Raw genomic sequence first — 21,822 nt, forward strand, 5'->3', positions numbered from 1 at the left:
CATAGCAGGTCTGTGGGTCTGAAAAGTGGGCTGCAGGATAATCGTCTGCTTATTGGGGCATTTATTTATTTGTTTGTTTGTTTATTTAATTGTTTTTGGGCAAAGCCTTATTTTTGCTTGTGAAATACGTAGTTCTTAGGATGTTTCAAAAAAGCTAGACATTACATTCCTGGTGTCATTTAAAACAGCTCAATTATCCCTGGAATCTGTGCTCAGTTTTGTTTGGGATAGTGTATCAATTAGGATTTTATATATATCAAGGTGACAGTGGGGAGCCTGGCTGTCTCAGTTGGTAGAGCATGCAACTCTTGATCTCAGGGTCATGAGTTCAAGCCCCATGTTGGGGTAGAGTTTACTTAAAATTTTTTTTTTTTTAAAAAGGTGATATGAGAGTGGTATATATATCAAGAGATTTATTGCCAGGAATTGGCCTATGCTATTGCTGGAGCTGGCTAAGAAACAGAAATTTAGAGCTCTGAAATCCATAGGTGAAATTTCTTTGTGTCCAAGGATACCTCGGTTCTTCTCTTAAGGTTTTCAATGGACTAATTATGTAGATAATCTCCTTTACTTGAAGTCAACTGCTTAAGGGCTTTAGTCACATCTACAAAATACCTCCACAGTATCTCCTCAATTAGTGTTTGATTGATTAATTGAGGCTTATAGCTTGGCCAAGCTGACACAAAAAACTGACCATTGTAGATGGTGCGCAAAAGTATTTGTATTGTGGATGGTGGTAGGAGGGAAGGGTTTGGGAGTGTAAAATAAAGTAACTGGATAATGGGGTTATACCATGTCAAAGTGGGATATGGATTAAAAAGTGCAAAATTTTCTGTTAAAATAAATATGGTGTGACATAATTATGGCCTATAACTTCTAAGAAGCTGGGATACATTTCTCTGACAACAGGCAGTTACATTTCTGTATGTGTTTAAGGTGACATGGTCTTCTTTAACTTATAGGATGGGAAGATTGCTTTATGTAATGGTGAATCCCCTTTCTTTTTCCTCTGCCTCATGACTTGGACCCCAGCTTTGCTTTTCTAATTCATTCCTTGCTTGTCTGTCAAGGAAAATGGTTTGTTACATTAATATAGTTCTTATGTTTTTCAGTTATGAATAGCTTTTCAAGGCTTAATGTAGCTTTTGAAAATTCCCTTATTACTGATCTAGGTATTATCACTGTAGGAGTTAAAGTCATGAGACAATTTTATGGGGGTAATTTCTTGGCAAAGTTAGATTTTGTGCTGAAATCCTGCTGGGTGCTGCACACGTTGATGGATGACCTACTGTTTAATAGGACATTTTAGTGTTCATGTATATGAGGAATGGATGTGCTAATTAGAGCCTTAGAAGACAATTCTGCTTTATGTTGTAGGGTTTTGCATATGGAATACCCCTTGTTCTGTCATTTTCTGTGGCCTTTTTAAAGAGTGTTTGCCAAATAATTGAGTGTGTGAGTGTAAAAATGTTATGGTGTCCTATGAAAGTGTTTCCAAGGGGCCTGAACTGAATTATTAAGAATAACAAGGCAGTTAGGGGAACTTCTCAGTGGATTGCCACGGTTTTGCAAAATCCCACATCGGGAGTTTGAAGTTGTGCTCTGAGTACTAAGTCTGCCTAAAGATGTTTTTGTATAGTCTGCATAGGGTGATAGTATATTTTTTAAGTTTGCCTGTTTACTGCAGGTGGGTCATAAGCTGTCTGGTAAACCACTGTCGCCACGAGTCCATTTTGCCACACACCTGGCTGCTTCAAATATTTGTTAACCTGCCTAGTCTTGCAAGTTGTTGGGGAGTTTTGTGAAACCCACTGGTGGATAAAGACTAGAAAGCATAGCTATGTGGCTTAGCACCTCCAAGGAGATTATGTTCTCAATGAGGCTTTAAGACCGACCGTGCAAACAGTTGCTACCATACGGTGTAAATAAGAGCTGAATTCATGGGCGCCCGGGTGGCTCAGTCGGTTAAGCGACTGCCTTCGGCTCAGGTCGTGATCCTGGAGTCCCGGGATCGAGTCCCGCATTGGACTCCCTGCTCAGCGGGGGGTCTGCTTCTCCCTCTGACCCTCCCCCCTCTCGTGTACTCTCTCTCTCTCATTCTCTCTGTCTCAAATAAATAAATAAAATCTTAAAAAAAAAAAAAGAGCTGAATTCATGATCTATACTTTGTCATTCCACTCACTCATCTTGTCTATATCTCTAATTTTCTCTTATACCGGGATGGTGGCTTCCGGAGGAGACAGGAGACCAAAGAGAGAATACATTCTTGGCTACCTTCTGGATGTGGGAAGAAAGTCAGGGCGAAAGCTATTGCTTAGGAAGACCCCGCCTGTTTTTCTTTACTGTCTGAGGATAACCTAAACTTTAGAGCAGAGGAGGGAGAGGCATAGGTGAGGGAGCACTGACAGAGAAAGTAGAATAACACTAAGGTCAGAGAAAAACACTGAGTCCAAGAAGTCAGGGAAGATTCAGGTGTTGTTGGGCTTTGGATGGACAAGAAGGAGAGGGCAGTTTGAGGGAGAGGGGGTTTGAGGACCACAGTGAACAGAAATATGCAACTAGTGTTCTCATGAGCCCATGGGGCCACAGGTGACGGCGAAGTGGGAGGCAGTAGAAAATGTGGTTTACTGGGTTGGATGAGGCCAGTTGGGGACAGACAAGCAAGCAAGGCTAATATTTATGGAAAATTAGTGACTGCTAGGAGGCCATTATTTCATGTGTCCACAATGATTCTCTAATGGTTTTTATAATCATTTTATAGATAAGGAAACAAAGGTTTGGGCAGTTCAAATTTTGTGTAAATTCTTAATGCAGAGTTAGGATTTAAATCCAGATCATCTGAATCCAAGTCCAGTGTTCCTTCGGTGGATCAAGTAGAGAACTTTTTACTTGAGAGAACCACTGAAGCCTTCCCAGGAGAGGGTAAGATGAGAGCATGGAAGACAGAAAGAAGAATGGTAGAGTCAGGACACAATATGATCTCCATAGTAGATTGTTGCTCTTGCTTTCTAGATCTATCCCCAAGGTCTTGTGGCCATTAGTTCCAACAAAATGCTAGTATGTTTATTTTACCCTTTTAACATTAACACACATCCTTCATAGTCATATTATTAGAAAGTATTAAGCCTTCTTGTACCCCATGTAATGAACTAATGGTCTGTTTGGTTATAAAGACCAAGTTTATCCACCATGTGGATGCAGTTATGTTTCTGCAGGTGTTATTTGATAGGCTTTGCTTTTGAGGTCTTGATAGTTTCCTTATTGCAAATTTAGATTTGGATGGAGCCAGCCAGCTGAGTTATTCTGAGAATCTGTCCTACGGTGAAGATGACCCTGTTTCTGCCCATTCACAGTCCCCATGTGAGGTGGGGAACACCAGGCACCATGGCGCAGCTCCCCAAGAGACCAGTATGCCTCGCAGCCTCGGTCTCCTGGAATTGGAGACAGCCTTTAATAACCGGGGATTTGAAGAGTCTTATGCTGCTGATAGCTCTTCCATGTGGAGTCCAGAGGCAAGTTATTTGTTTTCCATTCTTCTTTTGCTTGAGTGTTGTGTGCTCTCTGGTGAGTTCTTGCTTTCCTCTTGCTCCCCATGCCTCAAGAAAAAAAATTTCTCGAAAAAGGAAGCATTGCCTTGAAAAACAAAGACATAAGGAGCCTTTATTTGAAATAAAATTTTTTTTTCAGATGACCAAGTCACAGCCCCTATGTGTACCAATCAAAGGGGGTACACAATAAAAGAATCATAAATAAATTTCTATCAAAATAGGGGCGAAAAAGAGTGGTGGCAGAATGGAACCAGCAACAATTACACTTCTTGTTTATATAAAAGAGTTTTTAGTTCTTCAGAGAAGACTGGTTTATTTCCTTCATGGTTTCAATTAAAACGGAGTCTATTTTTATTTACTCCAAATCTTGAGTTACAATTACTTGAACAAAAGAATTATTTGAAAATTAGACTAAAATACAATGGCCTTCTAAATGAAATGCTGCAAGATATTATGATGAAGATCTTGCTGTGTATTTGTTGGATTTGGATTGAATTCAAGATCTAGGGGATGGCATTAATTTGTGATGGCCCTCCGGCCATTGACATTGCTTTTTGGAATAAATCTCTGATAAAAGATGCTCCTTCTAAATTTATTTCTTATTTAAAACTTACTCCAGAATATGCCTAACCGCCCAGAGGTATGATTGGAGGTGATTATTATAGACACTACCATTTATTAAGCAAGGACTATGTGCCAGGCACTGTGATAAAGATTTGCAAACATTATGTTATCTAACAGGCATTTTTGGTTATTCTTTATTAGCTAGATCTCTTTTATTATGACCTATGACATTAAGAGATGTAAAATAATAAATGTCTAATGCCTACTTTGAAATTAATTTTGATGAAATATGTAATGTATGTATATAAAATATTAATATAATTTGCAGGGCAAGAGGAAAGAGAAAAGTGAATGGATTTTGTTAGCGTCAGTCTGCCTGGGGAAATAAACTGGTAGAATCTCTTATTAGGACCTAGACTGTCATACATACCAAATGCTCCTCCAGGAGAAGAAAAAAATAATCACAGAAAATCATGTTCCAAAACCTTACTGTTAATGCACTGGGATGTGTAGAGAGAGCATAAGGAGGTGTGCACACGTGGGTGGGTGTGTGCCCATGTGTTGGTGTTACCGCTGAGGACAAGAAACAGTAACTTGGATACGTGGTTTGTGGCTTGCCGAGAGCAGCCCTGCATATAGAGATACCCAAAGCTATTAACCTTAAAAGTTGTTTTTTTTTAATTTATTATTTTTTTTAATTCTGCTTCCCAGTTGGTTTACTGTGAAGGAGTCCTATCAAATTCCACACAAAACATTTAACATTTAAAATATTCTTTTTGGCTTTCTCACCACAAAAACAAAACACAGCTGTTTACCTGCCTCTTAATACTCTGTCCCTTGATAACTGTTCCCTTAGGCTTGGGATTGCTTTCTTCAGGTAACCTCCCATCTGCCTAACTCGTGGAGCTTTCATAGAAGATTTGGTGTTGAGAGCACTGAATGTTCCCAGACTCCAAAAATACCCAGACATCTCTGTGTGCTCCATTCAACCTCCTATCGATTTTGAGACAAAAACTGTAATTTGGTGCTCCTCCGGTAGAACCTCAGATACAGCTCGGAGGCAGTTCCTGTAACTGCCTGCTTTGCAGGCTTAGCTTGCCTTTTAAGAATTGATTTATTTGCCTCTTAGCTGTATTAAGAACCCTGTCTCCCCCTGTGTATCTGGCATCGGGAACATATTGCAGGTCTGTTTACTTGGGGCCACAGAGATGCCATCAACCCTATCTTACTAAAACACAAAGGCTTTCAATCTGATAGAAAATCTTTAAACCTACGAGGGTTTTGACAGCATGACACAGGTATTCCCATCTCAAAGAAAAATCGGGATATTAGAACTAAGAGAATAATTTATTTTGCCCCAGAAGGAAACCAGCCATGCAGTGTGACTACCTGTTAGGCTGATGGATTTTTGAACACTGCTCTTCTCTGCTGGAAAAGGCCATCGACTTTTTCCTGCAGACCCAAGGCTTGGCAGGGAAGACAACGGGAGGGTGGCTGGCGATTTTGAGCACACAGGGAGGCAGGTGTCCCACTTTTCATCTCTGCTTTCCACTGATTAACTCGTTGGCCTTGAGAAGTTAATTAAAATCTGCCAAATGGGGATAAAAATGAAGAGATTTTTACCTTGCAGGAAGGTCAGATGGATTAGTGGTATTAACAGTACCTGCATGAGGAGAGCCTGGTGATAGGTAACGTGTGTTGAAATAATTAATTGCTATGAAAATACCAGCCTTCCCAAATCTTTGTTTCCGATCAACCCAGGAAGGGGCCACACAGCCCAGCTTCCCTGTGCTACTGCTTGGCTCGGCCCTGTCCAGAGCCTGGCTATGGCCTCCAGCTCTGTCTTAGGCAGGGCTCTGAGGAGAGTCATTTCAGAGACCTCCAGAGGACTTCCACAGACCTGCAGGTGGAGCAAGCATTTGTCTGAATAGATAGCCTGATGGATAAGTGGAGAGAGACTCAGTGACCCGAATATTTTTACCTTGCATTGAAGTTGCTGACAAAACTGGGAACTATTAACTATAATTAGGAGCAGGGACTTAAAAGGATGTGAAATTCAAAGTAGTATGTCTTTCCATCTTTCATCTTACCCCCGCCTCACCCCACACACTTACTACAAACATAAATAGCTATGGTGAGAGACTTGGGGAGAAGAAGGAAGACATCGTAGTTCGACATAAGGTTTGGGATTTTGAGCATTAGTACTGGAAAATCCTGCATCGTCCTGGCAGGGCGTATGAGGTTGGGGGCAGGGAGTGAGTTTCTAAATCTTAACTTTCCTCCCCCATAAAATGAAGATATTAAAATTCCTCCTTCATTAGGTTAATGTGAATATTTTAAAAGATACTATTTCTTAGCTGGATTTCCCAAAAAGCAGAGCCTACTTTGTCAGGATATACAATCCCTGGGAACAAGAGTGAGGGACAAGGCGGGGAGTGAGGCAGGGAAGAAGGGAGAGCCATATGAGAATGTGTAATCAAGTTGGCCACCACTAAGTGTGACCCATGGCTTGATCGTGTGGGACTGTGCGGTAAGAAGCTGTATTAAACTGCTCTCAGGACACTTGTCCAAGGGGAGACAAGTTTACTGCATGGGGCATTAACCTCACACACTTGCTGGACTTTATATACATGAATGCCAGCCAGGATTCTGTAACTTTCCAAGCCTTAACATCAACAGAGAGGCCTGTGGTGGGAGTTGAGAGTTGCATCGCATGGGCAGGAGGTGGGACCTCCTTGGGCTGTGTCAGGCCGAAGCTACTTAGAGCCTGAAAGACTGCACCTGTAGGGGGAGACCTAACAAAAGGTCTAAAACAAGAAGGTCTGAAGTGCATAACAGTGGGCTCTTGCGGTCTGTAAAGGGTTTAGTACGGTACCGGGCACAAGAAAGGGCTTAGTGGATGTTGGCTATCATTACTTCTGATCCAGCAAGCAATATAGAGATGATCAAGAGTAAGCTAAAATAGATGGGAGTTTTAACAGAAGACTGTGACTTGATTTCTGAGTTAGCCTAACTCCTTGGAGACTTGCTTCTAATATTATATCTACACTAGTCAGTTGTATTCAGAAGTCTCTATAGCAACCACTTTTATCACTTGAAACTAAGTACCTCTGAATAGAAACACTCTCACATGAATGCATGCTGAGGAAAGAATATAAGGAGCTTCCCTTATTTTGCAAGAAACCTAAATTTTCTTGGTAGACTAATGTGAATTTTAAAAGAGAAGGCATTTATTCCATGTCTTCTGCGTGTCAAATCCTTTCATTTTCACAACAACCCTATAAATAGTTTTCATCCCCGTTTTACTCTTGAAGAAAACCAAGAGTGGAAAGGATTAGATAACTCGTCCAATGCCCTAGGGGGAGGAAGTGGTAGACCCTGGGTTCCCGAGGATGTCTCACTCCAGGGAACTGTGCACTTTTACCTCAACTCTGCGGGGAAAGTCCTGTTGATGAATGTGCATTTTTGAGGTGCTTTATTATATATTTTAAAGTAGTCTTTAAATTAGCAAAGTCTGGTGTTCAATTACATAAATGAGAATGGATTCCGATTTACAACAAGAATCAGCTCAAAGTTTAAAGTATCATGCCTTCATCGAAAAAAAATCAAATTATGTTGACATTCTTTATAGTTTGTTGGAGAGTACTTCACTGTAGTAATGCAGGTCAGCTCAGCTTTCTCTGTGAGGTCATCAGATCTGAGTGGCTATGGGTGCATTGTTGTCTAAGGCTGCTATTTTATAATGAGGGGCCCATGCTTGAAAATAGGCAGCATCAGTCCATTGATGGGAATAGATATTGATGGAGTCTGGTCTAAGCCAGGTATTTCTCCCTATCTCATAAAACCTCACCACAGCACTCCATCACATAGGCATCTGAATGCTCATTTTGCAGCTAGAGCGCAGAGAGGGTGGCCTTTTTGGCCAGAACCAAAAAGCTAGCACGTGGTAGAGTTATGCTTTCAACCCAGGGGTTCTGTCTCCGCATCCAGTGTTGCTGTTTGCTAAGTGGTTGCTGTAGGTGTCCTCCTAAACCCTTCGTACTCAAAGTGTATCTTGAGGCTAGCTGTGGCATCCTCAGGACCTGAGATGTTCAGAGTCTCGGGCCCCACCCCAGGCCTACGGAATCAGAAACTCTGAGTGACTCAAGTCCACGTGAACGTTTGAGAAGCTCAACTCTAAAACCTTTTCTCCCATGCAGCTTGAAAATCTACTGAAGGATCACCTGTCATTGGGCCCCATAAGGATTCCCATCTGCAGGAAGTCCTGGCCCTTGGAACACAGGCCCAGACTCGACCATTTCTCCTGGGGACTCCAGAAAAAGTTGTTTCTTGGCAGTTGCATAGTTGACTAATTTTAGACTTAGTATCTCAGTTTCAATGATAGTGGTCACTTGTACTTTTTGAGAGTCAGTGTATATAAAAACACTTTGCAAATTATAAAAGCTTTCTTCATTCATTCCAAAAACATTCATGAAGGCTCACCATATGCCAGAGACTGTACCCCTAGAGAAGTCACAGTCCAAGGGAGACATAGACCGGCATGTCTGTGTCTAGACCCTTCTAACGTATAGGGATTTGACTGCTAGCAGTCAAAAAGCACAGGGTTCCGAAGGAGCACAGAGGGGCACCATCTCACCAAAGGGTATTTGGGCATTATCATTTGCATTCCTAATCTCTTCCTCTGTCTGCAACAGGAACAGGATGGGGCCAATTTCCAGGTGCCAGCTGGGGTCTTGGAGCCCATCTCAAAATGTGGTGACCTGGATGTCATCTTCGAATATAGAGCCTCCAGCCAGAAGCTCACAGTGACCATTGTCAGAGCACAGGGCCTCCCAGATAAGGACCGAAGCGGCGTCAACTCCTGGCAAGTTCACGTAGTGCTGCTGCCCAGTAAGAATCAGAGGGGCAGGACAAGCATACAGAGAGGCCCCAACCCTGTCTTCACGGAGAAGGTCACCTTCACCAAGCTGGAGCCCAGACATGTGGCTGCCTGTGCTGCCCGCTTCCGTCTGTATGCTGCCCGCAAGATGACCCGTGAGAGAATGATGGGAGAGAAGCTATTCCATCTCAGGCACCTGCACCCAGAAGGGGAAATGAAAGTGACTCTGGTTCTGGAGCCAAGAAGTAATATCAGCGTGAGTATGTTAAATGGTGCTGCTAATGATGCGGGTATGTTCAAGGATCTGGAATTGTCAGCCCTTGATTTAGTACATTCAGCCTGTGAATTCAAACACCTTAATTTAATTTTCCATTTGGCTCTCCCCATCCTTATAAGCCATGATTTGCGCTTCATGGTACAATGGTTTTTTTTTCTTCGTGTCCATCTTCCCTATAAGCCGATGGATATATTTCCTGTCCATTTTTGGAAATGACAGCAAGTGTAGCCTGCTGATTAACTGACCTGTGGTCTGACCATCTCCCTCTTGCGCCACCCTTACTCTGCATTATGATGGATCTCAGAGATGGGACTTTGAAGGGGAGCTCCTTAACAGGTGTGTCTGAGTAGGCTACCACGGCAGCCCTGATCTCCAGCCACTCCTAAGACCTTCCATGTATATGCCCGCGCTCCTCCCGTGTGCCTTATCCTCTGCATCCCCGCACAGCTTGTAGGTCTCCAAGATGGACAACCCACTATTGCTGGGGGTTAAATGTCATCTAGTATGAGGGCCTCCTTCTAAAAACCATGTAAAAAGATCAGGTAGCTCATCTTGGGCTATTGGGCCAATCAGTCATCCATTCAGAAACGTTTACTGAGTGCCTGCCATGTCAGGTGCTGTACAGGCAGAGGGGATGGGGGAAAGAACAAAAAGGGTGATGCCTCTGCCCTCAAGAGCTTTCAGCCTGGTGGATGAGGGGCAACAAGAGAAAACCAGGGTTTGCAAGGGGAGAGAGAGAGGGATAGAGGCTGCTGTTGGTTAAGGAGGGTCAGAGAATGTGTCTTTGAGGTGGTAATAAAACACAAAACTCCACAAATCAAGGGATCAAGACTGGTGACATGTGGATGACCAAGGATTCTAGGCGGAGGAAATGGCACATGCAGGCATCGAAAAGTAGGAAGGAGCTTGTCCTGTCTAGGGGGAGGAAAGGATCCAGAAAGCCTGGAGTGTAGTGATGGGAGATCCAGCCACTTAAATTTTTAATAGCTATCTCAAAATTAGTATCTCCAGAGTTGTCTCCCTAAATCTATTCTGCCTGCAGCCTTCCCATCTTGGCTAAAGGCAATTTCATCCTTTTAGTTGTTCAGGTCAACCTGAAATCCTCTGGGCTCTATCTTCAAACTATAACCAGAACCTAACTCTGCTGGATTATTGAAATGGCCTTCCAGTGGTCTTCCTGCTTTTGCCTTTGCCCCTTACAGACTATTCCCAACCCAGGGACCCAAATAAACCTTTTAGGGGCACTTGGGTGGCTCAGTCCATTAAATGTCCAACTCCGGATTTTGGTTCAGGTCATGATCTCGATCCTGGGATGGAGCCCCACATCTGGCCCCTAGCTCAGCGCAGAGTCTGCATAGGATTCTCTCTCTCCCTCTGCCCCTCCCCCCACTCGTGCTCTCTACCTCTCTCTAAAGTAAATAAAATCTAAAAAAAAAAAAAAAAAAAACCAAAAAACCATAAGCCAGATCATTTCTCACTTCTGCTTAAATCTCTCTTTTTTCTTAAGCTCTGAGTAAAGTATATGTGAAATCATGGAAAATAGAAGTCAGAGGAGGTCAGAAGGAATCCTGCACTATAAGGCATAGGAGTAGGTATGATCTCACCCCTATTTCTCTGTGCCAGGTCCTGTCCTAGAGACACAGAGTTGAGTGGGGAAGATGAGCCAGTGTGAAAGAACTTTGAAGGTAAAAATTCATCAGTTATCTGTTAATCATGATTATATGCCAGGCATTGGGCTATGCACTAGACTGAGTAATTTACAAGGATTCAAATGTGATGGGAGAGGCAAGCTCTGTTGTGATAGGTGCCTTGGTAGATGCTTCTGTAGAAGCACAGGGGAGGGGTGATCCTTACCCAAACTAAGCAAATATGTCACTACTGGATTGTCATCATCTAGACAGCAGGGCCTATGTGGCAACTATCAAAACCAGCTCTCTCTATAGTTTTCATATTGTGTTCTTGAAAGCCCAGGGCTCTGCCATGGCTTGGTCAACAAGATTTTTCCTACAGATGTGAAGAATATTTAATTCCTTTTAATGTGCTTATTTTGTGGGTTTTTTAAAAAAAGATTTTATTTAATTATTTGTCAGAGAGAGAGAGTACAAGCAGGGGGAGTGGGAGAGTGAGAAGCAGGCTCCCCGCTGAGCAAGGAGCCTGACCGGGGCTCGATCCCAGGACTCTGGGATCATGACCTGAGCCACTGAGGCATCCCTTTGTGGGGTTTTTGATAACAAGTTTAGGAAATGACTTCAGATGTTGAGAAGAAAGTTTGAGCTAAGTCTGATGCACTTGTTTCTGGTGGAGGAGGTGGTGGTTCTTGGAGGCTGGCTGTCTTGCCCCCTCCCCCCCCCCCCCCCCCGCCCCAGGGCCAGTGCCCACTATGCTTCTTGAGGTGAGAGTCAACATCCTGGCTTACTTTGCTCTCCTCCTCCCAATGTGTCTGGTGTAGAAAGGTGGGCACTTTGGAGAAGCAGGTGTGTGAATAAACAGGACAGAAAGCATCGTCTCTCTTCTAGGCTCACCTGGTGTGTGCAAAGTCTCTGAGATCCACAGTCCAATCATGGACTGTTTTACCAAACAGTTATAAAAGTGCTCATTTTCAATGTAATTCATTTCCTCAGTGGGGGGGCAGTAATAGCATCTGGTGTGTTCCTGACACCCCTAGGAAGGAGAACTAGGGACCAAATGTTCTATGGGGTGGTAGATGGTCATGGTCATTTCTTTTCTAGTGAAGACAAAGTGCCTCCTGTGTTGCTACATTCATCAAGAAGCTGCAGCGAACAGAAACAAAACTCATGCCTAGAGTGGATGGGTTCCATAGAAACATCCAAGCACAAATGACAAAGGAGGGAATTTGGGTCTATATTAAATGTATTATTAGCTCTTAGTGTATCTGAGAGCATTTGATTTACACTAGTAATAATATCTTTGTCCATTTTGTCTTTAGAGAGGAAATGTTGAATGGAGACAGCTCTTGAAGCAAATATGTCAGCGAATAACGTGGGGCGTCTCATCCATGACTGCACTCCCCAGGCCCATTATCATTCACACCAAGTGCGCTGTTAGTAATCTTTGGCAGCAGTTGAGATTGGGCTACGGTTTCACCAAACATAATATCGGCTTTCTGTAAGAGAGTAGTGCAGCGTGGACCAATGGGTTCTTTGTTGTTCTTCCCCTCCAGAGTGGAGAGTCTCCGCTCAGCCCATCTGCAGTTTCTCACAGTGATAGCGCTTCATCCACACAGTCGCTGTCTCATGGAGGAGCGCCAGAGCTGTTGGTGGGGCTGTCCTACAACGCCACAACGGGGCGATTATCCGTGGAAATGATCAAAGGCAGCCATTTCCGAAACCTCGCTGTTAATAGAGCGCCTGGTAAGTGCATGTCTGGACGCCCAGCTCTGGGCCTTCCAGGAGCAAGCAGAAGGCTGTGTTTGCTTTGGTCTTAATTCTTTAACTTTTATAAAGAAGTGATTTCAGAATGACTTAGACATGTTTTTACAAAGTGATACCTCTTGATATTTTAAATGCCTTTCTATCTAATTAGATTGAAGGCTTCTTCGATATCTGGATATATCTTGATGCAAAATAGACTGGCCCCTACTTGTATATGGTTAAAGGGAAAAGAATGATGTCTCTTCAGCAACATAATGTGTATGGGCAATTAAAATCTGCTAATAGGTTCCAGGCCTGCAAATACCTTTAAAGAGGCCGAGCATAGGCTTTGGAGTGAGGCAGATCTGGGGGCAAAGTCCAGCTCTACCCACTTACCCATTAGCTTCGCTCTGATCCAGTACAATTTAACTCTCTATTCTGAATTTCAGTAGGTTCATCTGGAACAAAGTGATATTAATAATACTTTCTTTTTTTTTTTTTTAAAGATTTTATTTATTTATTTATTTGACAGAAAGAGACACAGCGAGAGAGGGAACACAAGCAGGGGGAGTGGGAGAGGGAGAAGCAGGCTTCCCGTGCAGCAGGGAGCCTGATATGGGGCTTGATCCTAGGGCCCTGGGATCATGACTTGAGCCGAAGGCAGACGCTTAATGACTGAGCCACCCAGGTGCCCCAATAACACTTTCCTTATGGGTTTTTGGTGGTGGGGGGGATCAAATAAAATGATTTCTATAAAGCATTTAGCCTAGTGCCTAACACACAGTGTGCATACAAGAAATGTTAGTGGTTATGGTGCCGACAGAGGAGGAGGTGGAAGAGGATCTGGGGCAATATAAGCCTGACTTACCAGGAGAGCTACCACTTTGGAGATCACCACCAGAAAGAGGGGCCCAAGACACTCCTGTAGCTGCAGTCCCGGGCTCAGAAAGCTGGAATAAAAATGGTGCTGCTGGAAACAGCCACAACTGCCTATGAGGACACAAGAAGTTAGAGACTGAGCTTTGGAATAATGCTGCTAAATATTAGCTCGGTTTTAATGATTGTCAGCAAAAATAGCTTAAAAGGGGACAGGAAGATGGTTTCTGCCTCACTTCTGCCTTCTGGATCTCATGCAAGTTCATACAACCAGAGGAACCTAATTTGTATCTAGAATTCTAGCTGCAAGAGAGTCTGAAAAATGTTGTTGCATTTCCAGCCTTTCAAGTCCAGAAGGTAAACTAGAAAGGGTAGTGTGGAGGGCAAGTGAGCTTGTCCATCCCAGGGACCAGAGTCTCACTGAAATAAGGATGAAGTTGATAACAACGTGGTAGGCTAAAGGAGTCAATAGGCTCTTGCCTCACATGTCAGCATCAGGCGAGGAGCCAGCCAAGCTGGTAGAAAAGTGTCAGCTTCTATAGCCAAATCCAGGTTCTCACTCTTCTTAGTCTTTATCTGTGCTGCAGCCCACAAAGTCTTTGTTCAGTGTATCTTGTTAGTCAGTCTATTAACACCATTAGAGCAACGTAATAAGGGAAACCCAGCACACTGGCTAACAAGAGAGTGGGTACATAAGCCATGTTTTGTGTTGATGCTCATGGCCACGTGAGAGCTGTTTAACATACATCATAGGTGCTGATTATTAATCACACAGCTAGTCTCTTTGCTAGATACAGCTTTGTTTTTTTAAAATAGCTCTGGATTTATTAAAGATCTGGATTTACTGCTCTTCTTTTAGAGCTTTTTCCAGTTTTCCCCTATCCTCCTGGAATTTGGTGAGATCTGGATAACTACTTGGGAGGAACATGGTGGAGCTGCAGAGAATGGTGGGGAGGTGAATCACACAGTCATGACCTGTTCCAATCCACGCTGAGAAGCTTTAATCTGTGTGCTGGGTGGTAATATGGATGCTAAGAAAGAATCAGCTGGAGGCTAACAAACTAAGGTGTGAATTCAGGCTCTGCCACTTACTAGCTGGAAGTTATTAAACTTTCCTGAATTTCAGTTTCCTCATCTGTAAAATGGAATTGTAATCATATATACTTTCTAGGTAGAAATACTACATAGAAAGCTGTGATGTTGAGGATGGTACTATTGTATCATTATACATTTCTATATAAGAGAAAACATGCCAAAGAGGAAATTCTTGTAACAAATATTTAAAACTGAACAGAAAAAAAAGGCAAGTCCTAATTTAGAAATTGACTTTATTCCAGAAGTTTAAGTCAGTTTGGCATTTGCTACATGATTTTTTGTAGACATAATGTTGCAATTTAATTTAAACCCTAACTGACATGCTGTATCTTTGCAACCAAAGTAATAGAAACAATGTTGCTGTGATGCTGTTCATTAAAACAGAAACCCAGTAGTGAAGACAAAAGTTTTTTGTTTATGTAGAATTCCAGCACTTGAGGAAAAGCCAGTTTAATTAGGAGGGGTTGAGAAAGTAGAAGGTGCCTTTGTGGAGATTGTAAAAGGGATCTCTTGGTACTTTCGAGGGCTTTAGATGTTGATGGCGTTGGTTCTTCATTATGTCTCACTTTATTATGCCACCAGCACTACTTTGGCAGTCATCAGGCAAGCTGAAGGTACATTTTTAGTTCCCATATGGAAGAAAATAAGAGACAGAACAGGAGTTTTATGAGATAACTGAGCAGAGTTGGAAGAAAGTGGGGAGGAGAGAGGATGCAAGCTAGGGGATGAGTGGGCCTGAGGCTGATGGGTGGCTGAGGGAGACGGCCAAGTGCACTGTCCCCATGAGGTGGATGGAGGGTAGGAGGTACCACCAGAGCATCATGGGTAAGAGTCTACCATGAGGAGCTGCCCGCGAGGGGAGAGGCATGTGTGGGAACACTCGTGTGAGGGTCCTAAAACCCTGCGCATAGGACTCTGGGCTCAGGGACAGTTCCCTCTTCTGTAAACAGGGGACACCAATCCTGCTTTACAGAGTAGCTATGATAATTGAAGAATGGTCCTTAGAGAAGCCTGAGAGAGAATAGGTTGAGCCTGAATATTGGGAAATTTTCTTCTCTCGAATATCAAAGTTTCTAAATATTGCTAGAAACTGGGAGAAAGGCTGAGATTTAGAAGGGAGAATCTTTTGCCTCAAAATGTATCATGAAACAGAGGAGAACTTTGAACTCGCCAGCTTGATCCAGTCGGATGACTGTTCGGACATTTTAAACTTTTCTTTCTAAGCAAGATAGTGGGAAGGCGGACAGATAGTAGACGAAATTCCTCTTCTCTATTAGGGCCTTAGAAGAAATAAACCACTGAAATGTAAGCCCCCCTTCTCCAACTTCCAAGGTAAATACCTGGGGGAGAGGGCTCAGTGAGAGGCAGGTTTTGCTTTGATGGGCAGAAGCTGGTGAGAGCATTCTTAGATATGAGTCTCCATGACATGCACTAGAAAGGCTAAAAGTAAGGCTGATTCCATCAAGTGTTGGCGAGGATGTGGAGAATACATTGTTGGTGGGAATGGAACAACCACTTGGGAAAAGGCCTGGCAGTTTCTTATACAACTAAACTTGCTCTGAAAATCCAACAGTTCTATTTTTAGGCATTCATCCACATGTTAAAAAGAAGAAGAAGAAGAAGAAAAGACCTGCACAAGAATGTGCAGAACAGATTTATTCATAATGGCAAAACTGCAAAGAGCCCTCATGTCCACATGAATGAATAAACAAAGATATATTTATATAGTGGAATACTATTCAACAACTAAAAAGGAAATTAACGTGGGATCTCAAAAACATACTGAGTACCTGTTACATGACTCCATTCATAGGAAGTGCTCAAATAAGCAAAACTCATCTATAGTGAGAATAAGCAGAAGAGTGGTTGCCTCAGGATTGGTATCAGTGTCGAGATGAACTGGGCATGGACATGAAAGAATATTCTGAGGTGATGGGCATGTTCTATATTTCGATGGGAGTATGAGTTAAATGGATGTTTGCATTTGTCAAAACTTACCAAATGGTACTAGGCTTTGTGCATTTCACTGTGTGTAAATTTTACCTTAAAGTAGAAAAGAATCATAAAATATTGAGCTCTGGTTATTTAAATGTATGCAGAAATGTTTAGGGGTGAAGAATAATGATGACTACAGCTAAGAGGGATTGATGGGTAGATAGATATGCAGGTATATGAGAAAGAAAATGGTCTGAGCTTGGGCTACTACAACAAAAATGCCATACGCTAAGTGGCTTCACAGAAATTTATTTCTCACAGTTCTGGAGGCTGGGAAGTTCAAGATCGAAGTCCAGCTGATTCGGTTCCTCTTCCTGCTTTGCAGACAGATACCTTCTTGCTGTATCCTCACATGGCAGAGAGAGAAATCATCTCTCTCTTGTCTTTTCTTATAAGGGCACTAATCTCATTCATGAGGGATCCACCCTCATGACCTAATCACCTCCTAAAGGTCACACATCCAAATACCATCACGTTGGGGATTAAGGCTTCAACATATAACTTTGGGGAGAATACACACATTCAGTCCATAACACAAAGCAAAATATAACAAATGAAGAATCTAGGAAGTAAGTATATGGGTATCCACTGTACAATTATTTCAAATTTTCAGTGTATTTGAAAATTCTATTTATACGATATTAGGCAGAAAAAGCTAGTCTGGTCTAGAATAGTTCAGCTGGATCAGGTGGGTAAAAATAAAACATGAACCTTAGCTTCTGTGGTTAGAATTACATTGTTTTTGATTATGTTGACATCTCAAGGTCCAACCTTATTCCCCTGACTTAACCTTGGACAGGATAGAGTACCAAGCAACTGAACCTGAGTGCATCTTCTGTAGCACCCTCTATAAACCACACCCATCCCAAGAGAAAGTATGTGATTAGGCACTTCCTGATTTCTAACTTTAACCTTTTCTCTGTTCATCCAATGGATGGATGGATGGACAGATAGATGTAAATGTAGATACAGATAGACTTGTATCTAGATTTACATCTGTCTACATATCTTTTTCTTCTTTATTTTTGGAAAATGCCCATGTTATATGTTGTTGTTGTTGTTTTTTAAATAATAGGTGGGCTAGGGATGATAAAATAGGCTATTTGAAAATTACTGAAACTAGCCCATTGAACCTATTTAGAAACAACATATAAATGAAGTAACAACATGAACTAATCACATAACAGTGTGCCAAGAGTCATGCCAGTCATTTTCAAGGTAATACCTCATTTAGTATGTGTGGTCAGTGTTCAAAAATATTTTCGCTATTGCTGTTAAGGTGGTGTAGGCTAGTCTACAAACTGATGGCAAGGAATAGTCTCCACATCTGTACATGGTTGATGGTCCAGGTGAAAAAGGAGTTTGTAGCATCTAGTAGTCATATGAAATCGCAATATGCATTTACAAATGCTTTTGAAAAAGTTTCCATGGAGAATTAGAAACATTTAATTATCCTTCGAATTTGGCTTCATGGGAAAGCAATTCACTAACAATTTAGCAGCTCTGTTCTGCCTGCCACCCAATTACTGCATGGCCTCGACAGTTGATTTAACCTCTCTGAATTTCATTTCCTTCCCTATTAAATGAGGTTAACAAGCTAATGTTACCGATACAAGTGCTAAGTTAAAAAAAAAAATGTATTAGCTATTCTGTTGGTAGGTTCTCTTTCTCCATCTTTATTTTCACTATGTCTCTTTCTACAGTGCGTTACTGCGTTGTGTATATGTGTGTGTGTATATACACACATATAATGGTTCTTGTCAAAAACTAACATTAAGATGTCCCCTCCAGTTAAAAACAACAAGTTCCCTATCTCTCAGCATGTGCATGATTAGCCACATGTGATGATTACATCCCAAATGATAATACTTAAAGCAGCACCATATTAACCTTGTTAGGCACTCACAATAGCAGAGACTAGAGCAAAGAAAAACAAAAAAGCATATCAAGCTGCCTCATGTCGAGTGTGAAGAACAGGTAGGATGCAGAGGGTGAGCTGTACAAATGGAGTGCAGGGGGGAAAAGGACTAAATGAAAATGAACAGATACGGGGCATAGCACCTTTCAAAATCCTGGCCCATTTTTCAGCTAAATATAGTGTTTATTAGCAACCACTGTGTGCTCAGAATTATGGCCAATTCAAACAAAGATTTATATGTGGCACTAATTTACAGAGTGCATAGGTGATAGTCCTTTACTTCCATTAACTCACTTAATTCCCACAGCAATATTAAAGTTAGTCAGAAACTCTAGACAGAAAAGCAACGAGGGGGAAATACCATTGCCATGATACATAAATTATATCTCAATCAAGCTGTTTAGTTTGTTGGTGGTGGTTGTTTTGTTTTGTTTTGTTTTGTTTTTAAACCAAGTTACCTGCAGAAGGATGGCAGTAAGCCTGAGGACAGACTTCTAGGGATGCCTGGGTGGCTCAGTCGGTTAAGTATCTGCCTTAGGCTCAGGTCATGATCCTGGGGTCCTAGGATTGAGTCCCGCATTGGGCTCTTTGCTCAGCAGGAAGCCTGCTTCAACCTCCGCCTGCTGCTCCCCCTGCTTTGTGCTCTCTCTTTCTCTCTGACAAATAAATAAATGAAATATTAAGAAAAAAAAAAAGACTGAGGACAGACTTCTCAACAGCAATGACAGAAGCCAGAGGAGAAGGGGACAATATCACCAGTCTCAACAGAAAAACAGTCTCAGCTTTTAGTCTTCTGTTTGAGTGAAGGAAAAATAAAGATGTTTTCCACAAAGTTTGAAAGGGTTTATCACTGAGAGAACTACTAACTGATGTATTTCAGGAAGAAAGAAATTGAACTTAGAAGGAAATAGTGAAGTTCAGAAAGGAATAATGAACAAAAAACCTGGTACACATGTAGGTAAATTTCAGCATGTATAGACTGCAAGAAACAATACAGCAGCAGTAGGAAAAATGACTAATATATTGGGAGTACAACAACAAAGAGAAATAAAATGAAGAATGAGAAGGGAAGATGGAAATCAAAGAATTCTGAGATCCTTATGTTGCTCAAGAGGAGAGTGGAGATATTAATTAATTTTAGACATTAAATCAAAGCACATGTTAAAATTTTCATCTAACTTTCAAAGCATTAGAGGGAACAAATTAGAATAAAGAAAATTCAGTGGATCAGTAGAAATCAGGAAAGGGTATATAAAGGCATAGAAAATGCAGTATAGAAACACAAACCAAAACAATAAAAATAAATAAAAACTGTATCAGTGATCATAATAAATGTAAAAGGACTAAAACTGCTATGTAAAAGATAGATATAATGCTAGATTATTTCTCTTGCTCCCAATCTCTCCCTGTCTCCCCTCCCCACATCCTTCCACCTACACTGTAGTTTATGTTGGCCCACCTTGCCTCATAATGTATAAGAAAAAAAATTCTAATTACCAACAAATTGAGCTTAGCCTGGGCAAGTAAGAAGGATTTAACTTTAGGAAAATCTGCTAGTGTAGTTCACCATATTAGCTGACATATGAGAAACCATTATGGTTATCCCAACAGGTGCAAAAGAAGCTTTTGAGAGAATGCACTGTCCATTATTGATAAAGAGAACTCAGCAGATGGATAAGAAAAGGGTGTTAGTATAGGGTAGGCTAAGATGCAGTAACAAACAAGCCCTGCCATTTGGGTGGCTGGACACAGCAAAGGTTTATTTCTCCTTTGCATCACTGTTTGTAGTGAGTCAAATGACTCCTCTCTGCTGGGACGAAGGCACACAGGCTCTTTCCATTTAATGAGACAATACAATCGTATTCAAAATGTGACCTGCATTGTTGTCGTGGACAGGGAAGGGACAGCATGGGAGATGTCTTGCTTGGGTGGGAGTACTTGAATATAGTCATGATTGAAGGTAATTACTATAATTTCTCATATTCCGTTATTCAGAACTCAGTCAGAAGGCCCAGTCAACTCAAATCTGGTATGAAGCCTACGTCCTTAGTGTGATATTATCACCTTATTCACCTGAGAAGGTTTGTTGGGCCTCTATTGTTTGAATTTCTTCTGAGATCCATTTCTCACTGTTTGGAGGTCTGGAAGCAGTTAGCTTTTCTAACCACAGAAAGGTCTGCATTTCAGTATTCCTTCTTTTTCCTTTCTGTTTACCTTGCATACTGGCCAGTTCTTTCCCAAGCTTACCTTTTGCCTCTCTCTGCCCCCCAAGTGAAGCTAGTAGTACTGAATACACTTCTAGCATTCTCTTTTCCAATCTCTTTCCCTAGGAGAGCAAAAAACTCACTGGCTGTATGCCCTTCCTCCTAACTTAGGTCAGATGGGGATTTCACCATCACATAATATGGAGTATGGGTCTCCACTATCCTAGCCTCTGATCTCTTCATCATCTGGCACCCACCTTCGATGCCAGTGCCCATTCTTACGTTGTTTTGTTGTTGTTGTTTTTTTTATGGAAACATTCCAGTTCAGATTATCACTTACAATATCAGTCAGATTTTGTCAGGGAAATAGGAATAGTCTAGATATTTTGAGTCCAGTATTACACGTTTATTGTAGGGTTGAAGCTCCCTCAGGAAATCTAGACGTACAGACATCACAGGAAAGATGCCAAAATGGTCTGAGCTGTTTGTGCAGGAAAGAAGAGATTCTCATAAGGATGTTTGAACACCATGGGCAAAACCCCTACTTTGCCAGTTACTGGGTCTGGAGAGATATGGCTCCCCTTTTCTTCTACCTTCCAGTCTCAAACAAGATGCTTTCATTAGTGGGATCTTACTGGCAGGAGATTTAGGGAAATGCAGTTTTAAGTTTTATGCCCCTTTGATACAGGAAATTGCTTAGGAAGGAGAAAATGGTGTTCAGTATCAACAACTAATATGAGGTACAGAACTTGCTTAATCTCGTTAGTGGGCATTTAAAGAAAATCTGCACTGTCATCCTTAATCCTGAAATCCCTTTATTAAAGTCAGGAACGAAATAAGGATTCCCACTGTCATCACTCTTATTCAGTATTGGACTGGAGACTCAAGACAATTCATTAGGATAAGAAAAAAATAAAAATGTAAAGCGTGAAAGAAAGAAAACTGCCATTATTTGTAAAAAAAAAAATGATTGTTTACATTAGAAGATCTATAAATTTGAACTAATAAGTTTCTCATACAAAACCAATTATTTTCTAATACATCAGGAACAGTTAGGAAGAAGAGTTTTAAGGGTGCCTCGGTGGTTCAGTTGGT

The 21,822-nt window shown here is 41.7% G+C and overlaps 1 protein-coding gene across 1 annotated transcript in view; it reads left to right on the forward strand.

Moving 5' to 3' along the window:
• SYT16 (synaptotagmin 16) overlaps positions 1-21,822 on the forward strand; it is a 95,630-nt gene that overhangs the window by 67,247 nt on the left and 6,561 nt on the right. Inside the window, exons 3-5 of the mRNA XM_045901989.2 lie at positions 3,274-3,512; positions 8,807-9,247; positions 12,450-12,639. Of these exons, the coding sequence (XP_045757945.1) occupies positions 3,274-3,512; positions 8,807-9,247; positions 12,450-12,639 (870 nt within the window). The remainder of the gene's footprint in view (positions 1-3,273; positions 3,513-8,806; positions 9,248-12,449; positions 12,640-21,822) is intronic.

This window comes from Mirounga angustirostris, unplaced genomic scaffold (assembly GCF_029215605.1).
Source record: "Mirounga angustirostris isolate CCGP_5_RB_7025 unplaced genomic scaffold, mMirAng1.0.hap1 SCAF_9, whole genome shotgun sequence".
NCBI classification, from domain to species: domain Eukaryota; kingdom Metazoa; phylum Chordata; class Mammalia; order Carnivora; family Phocidae; genus Mirounga; species Mirounga angustirostris.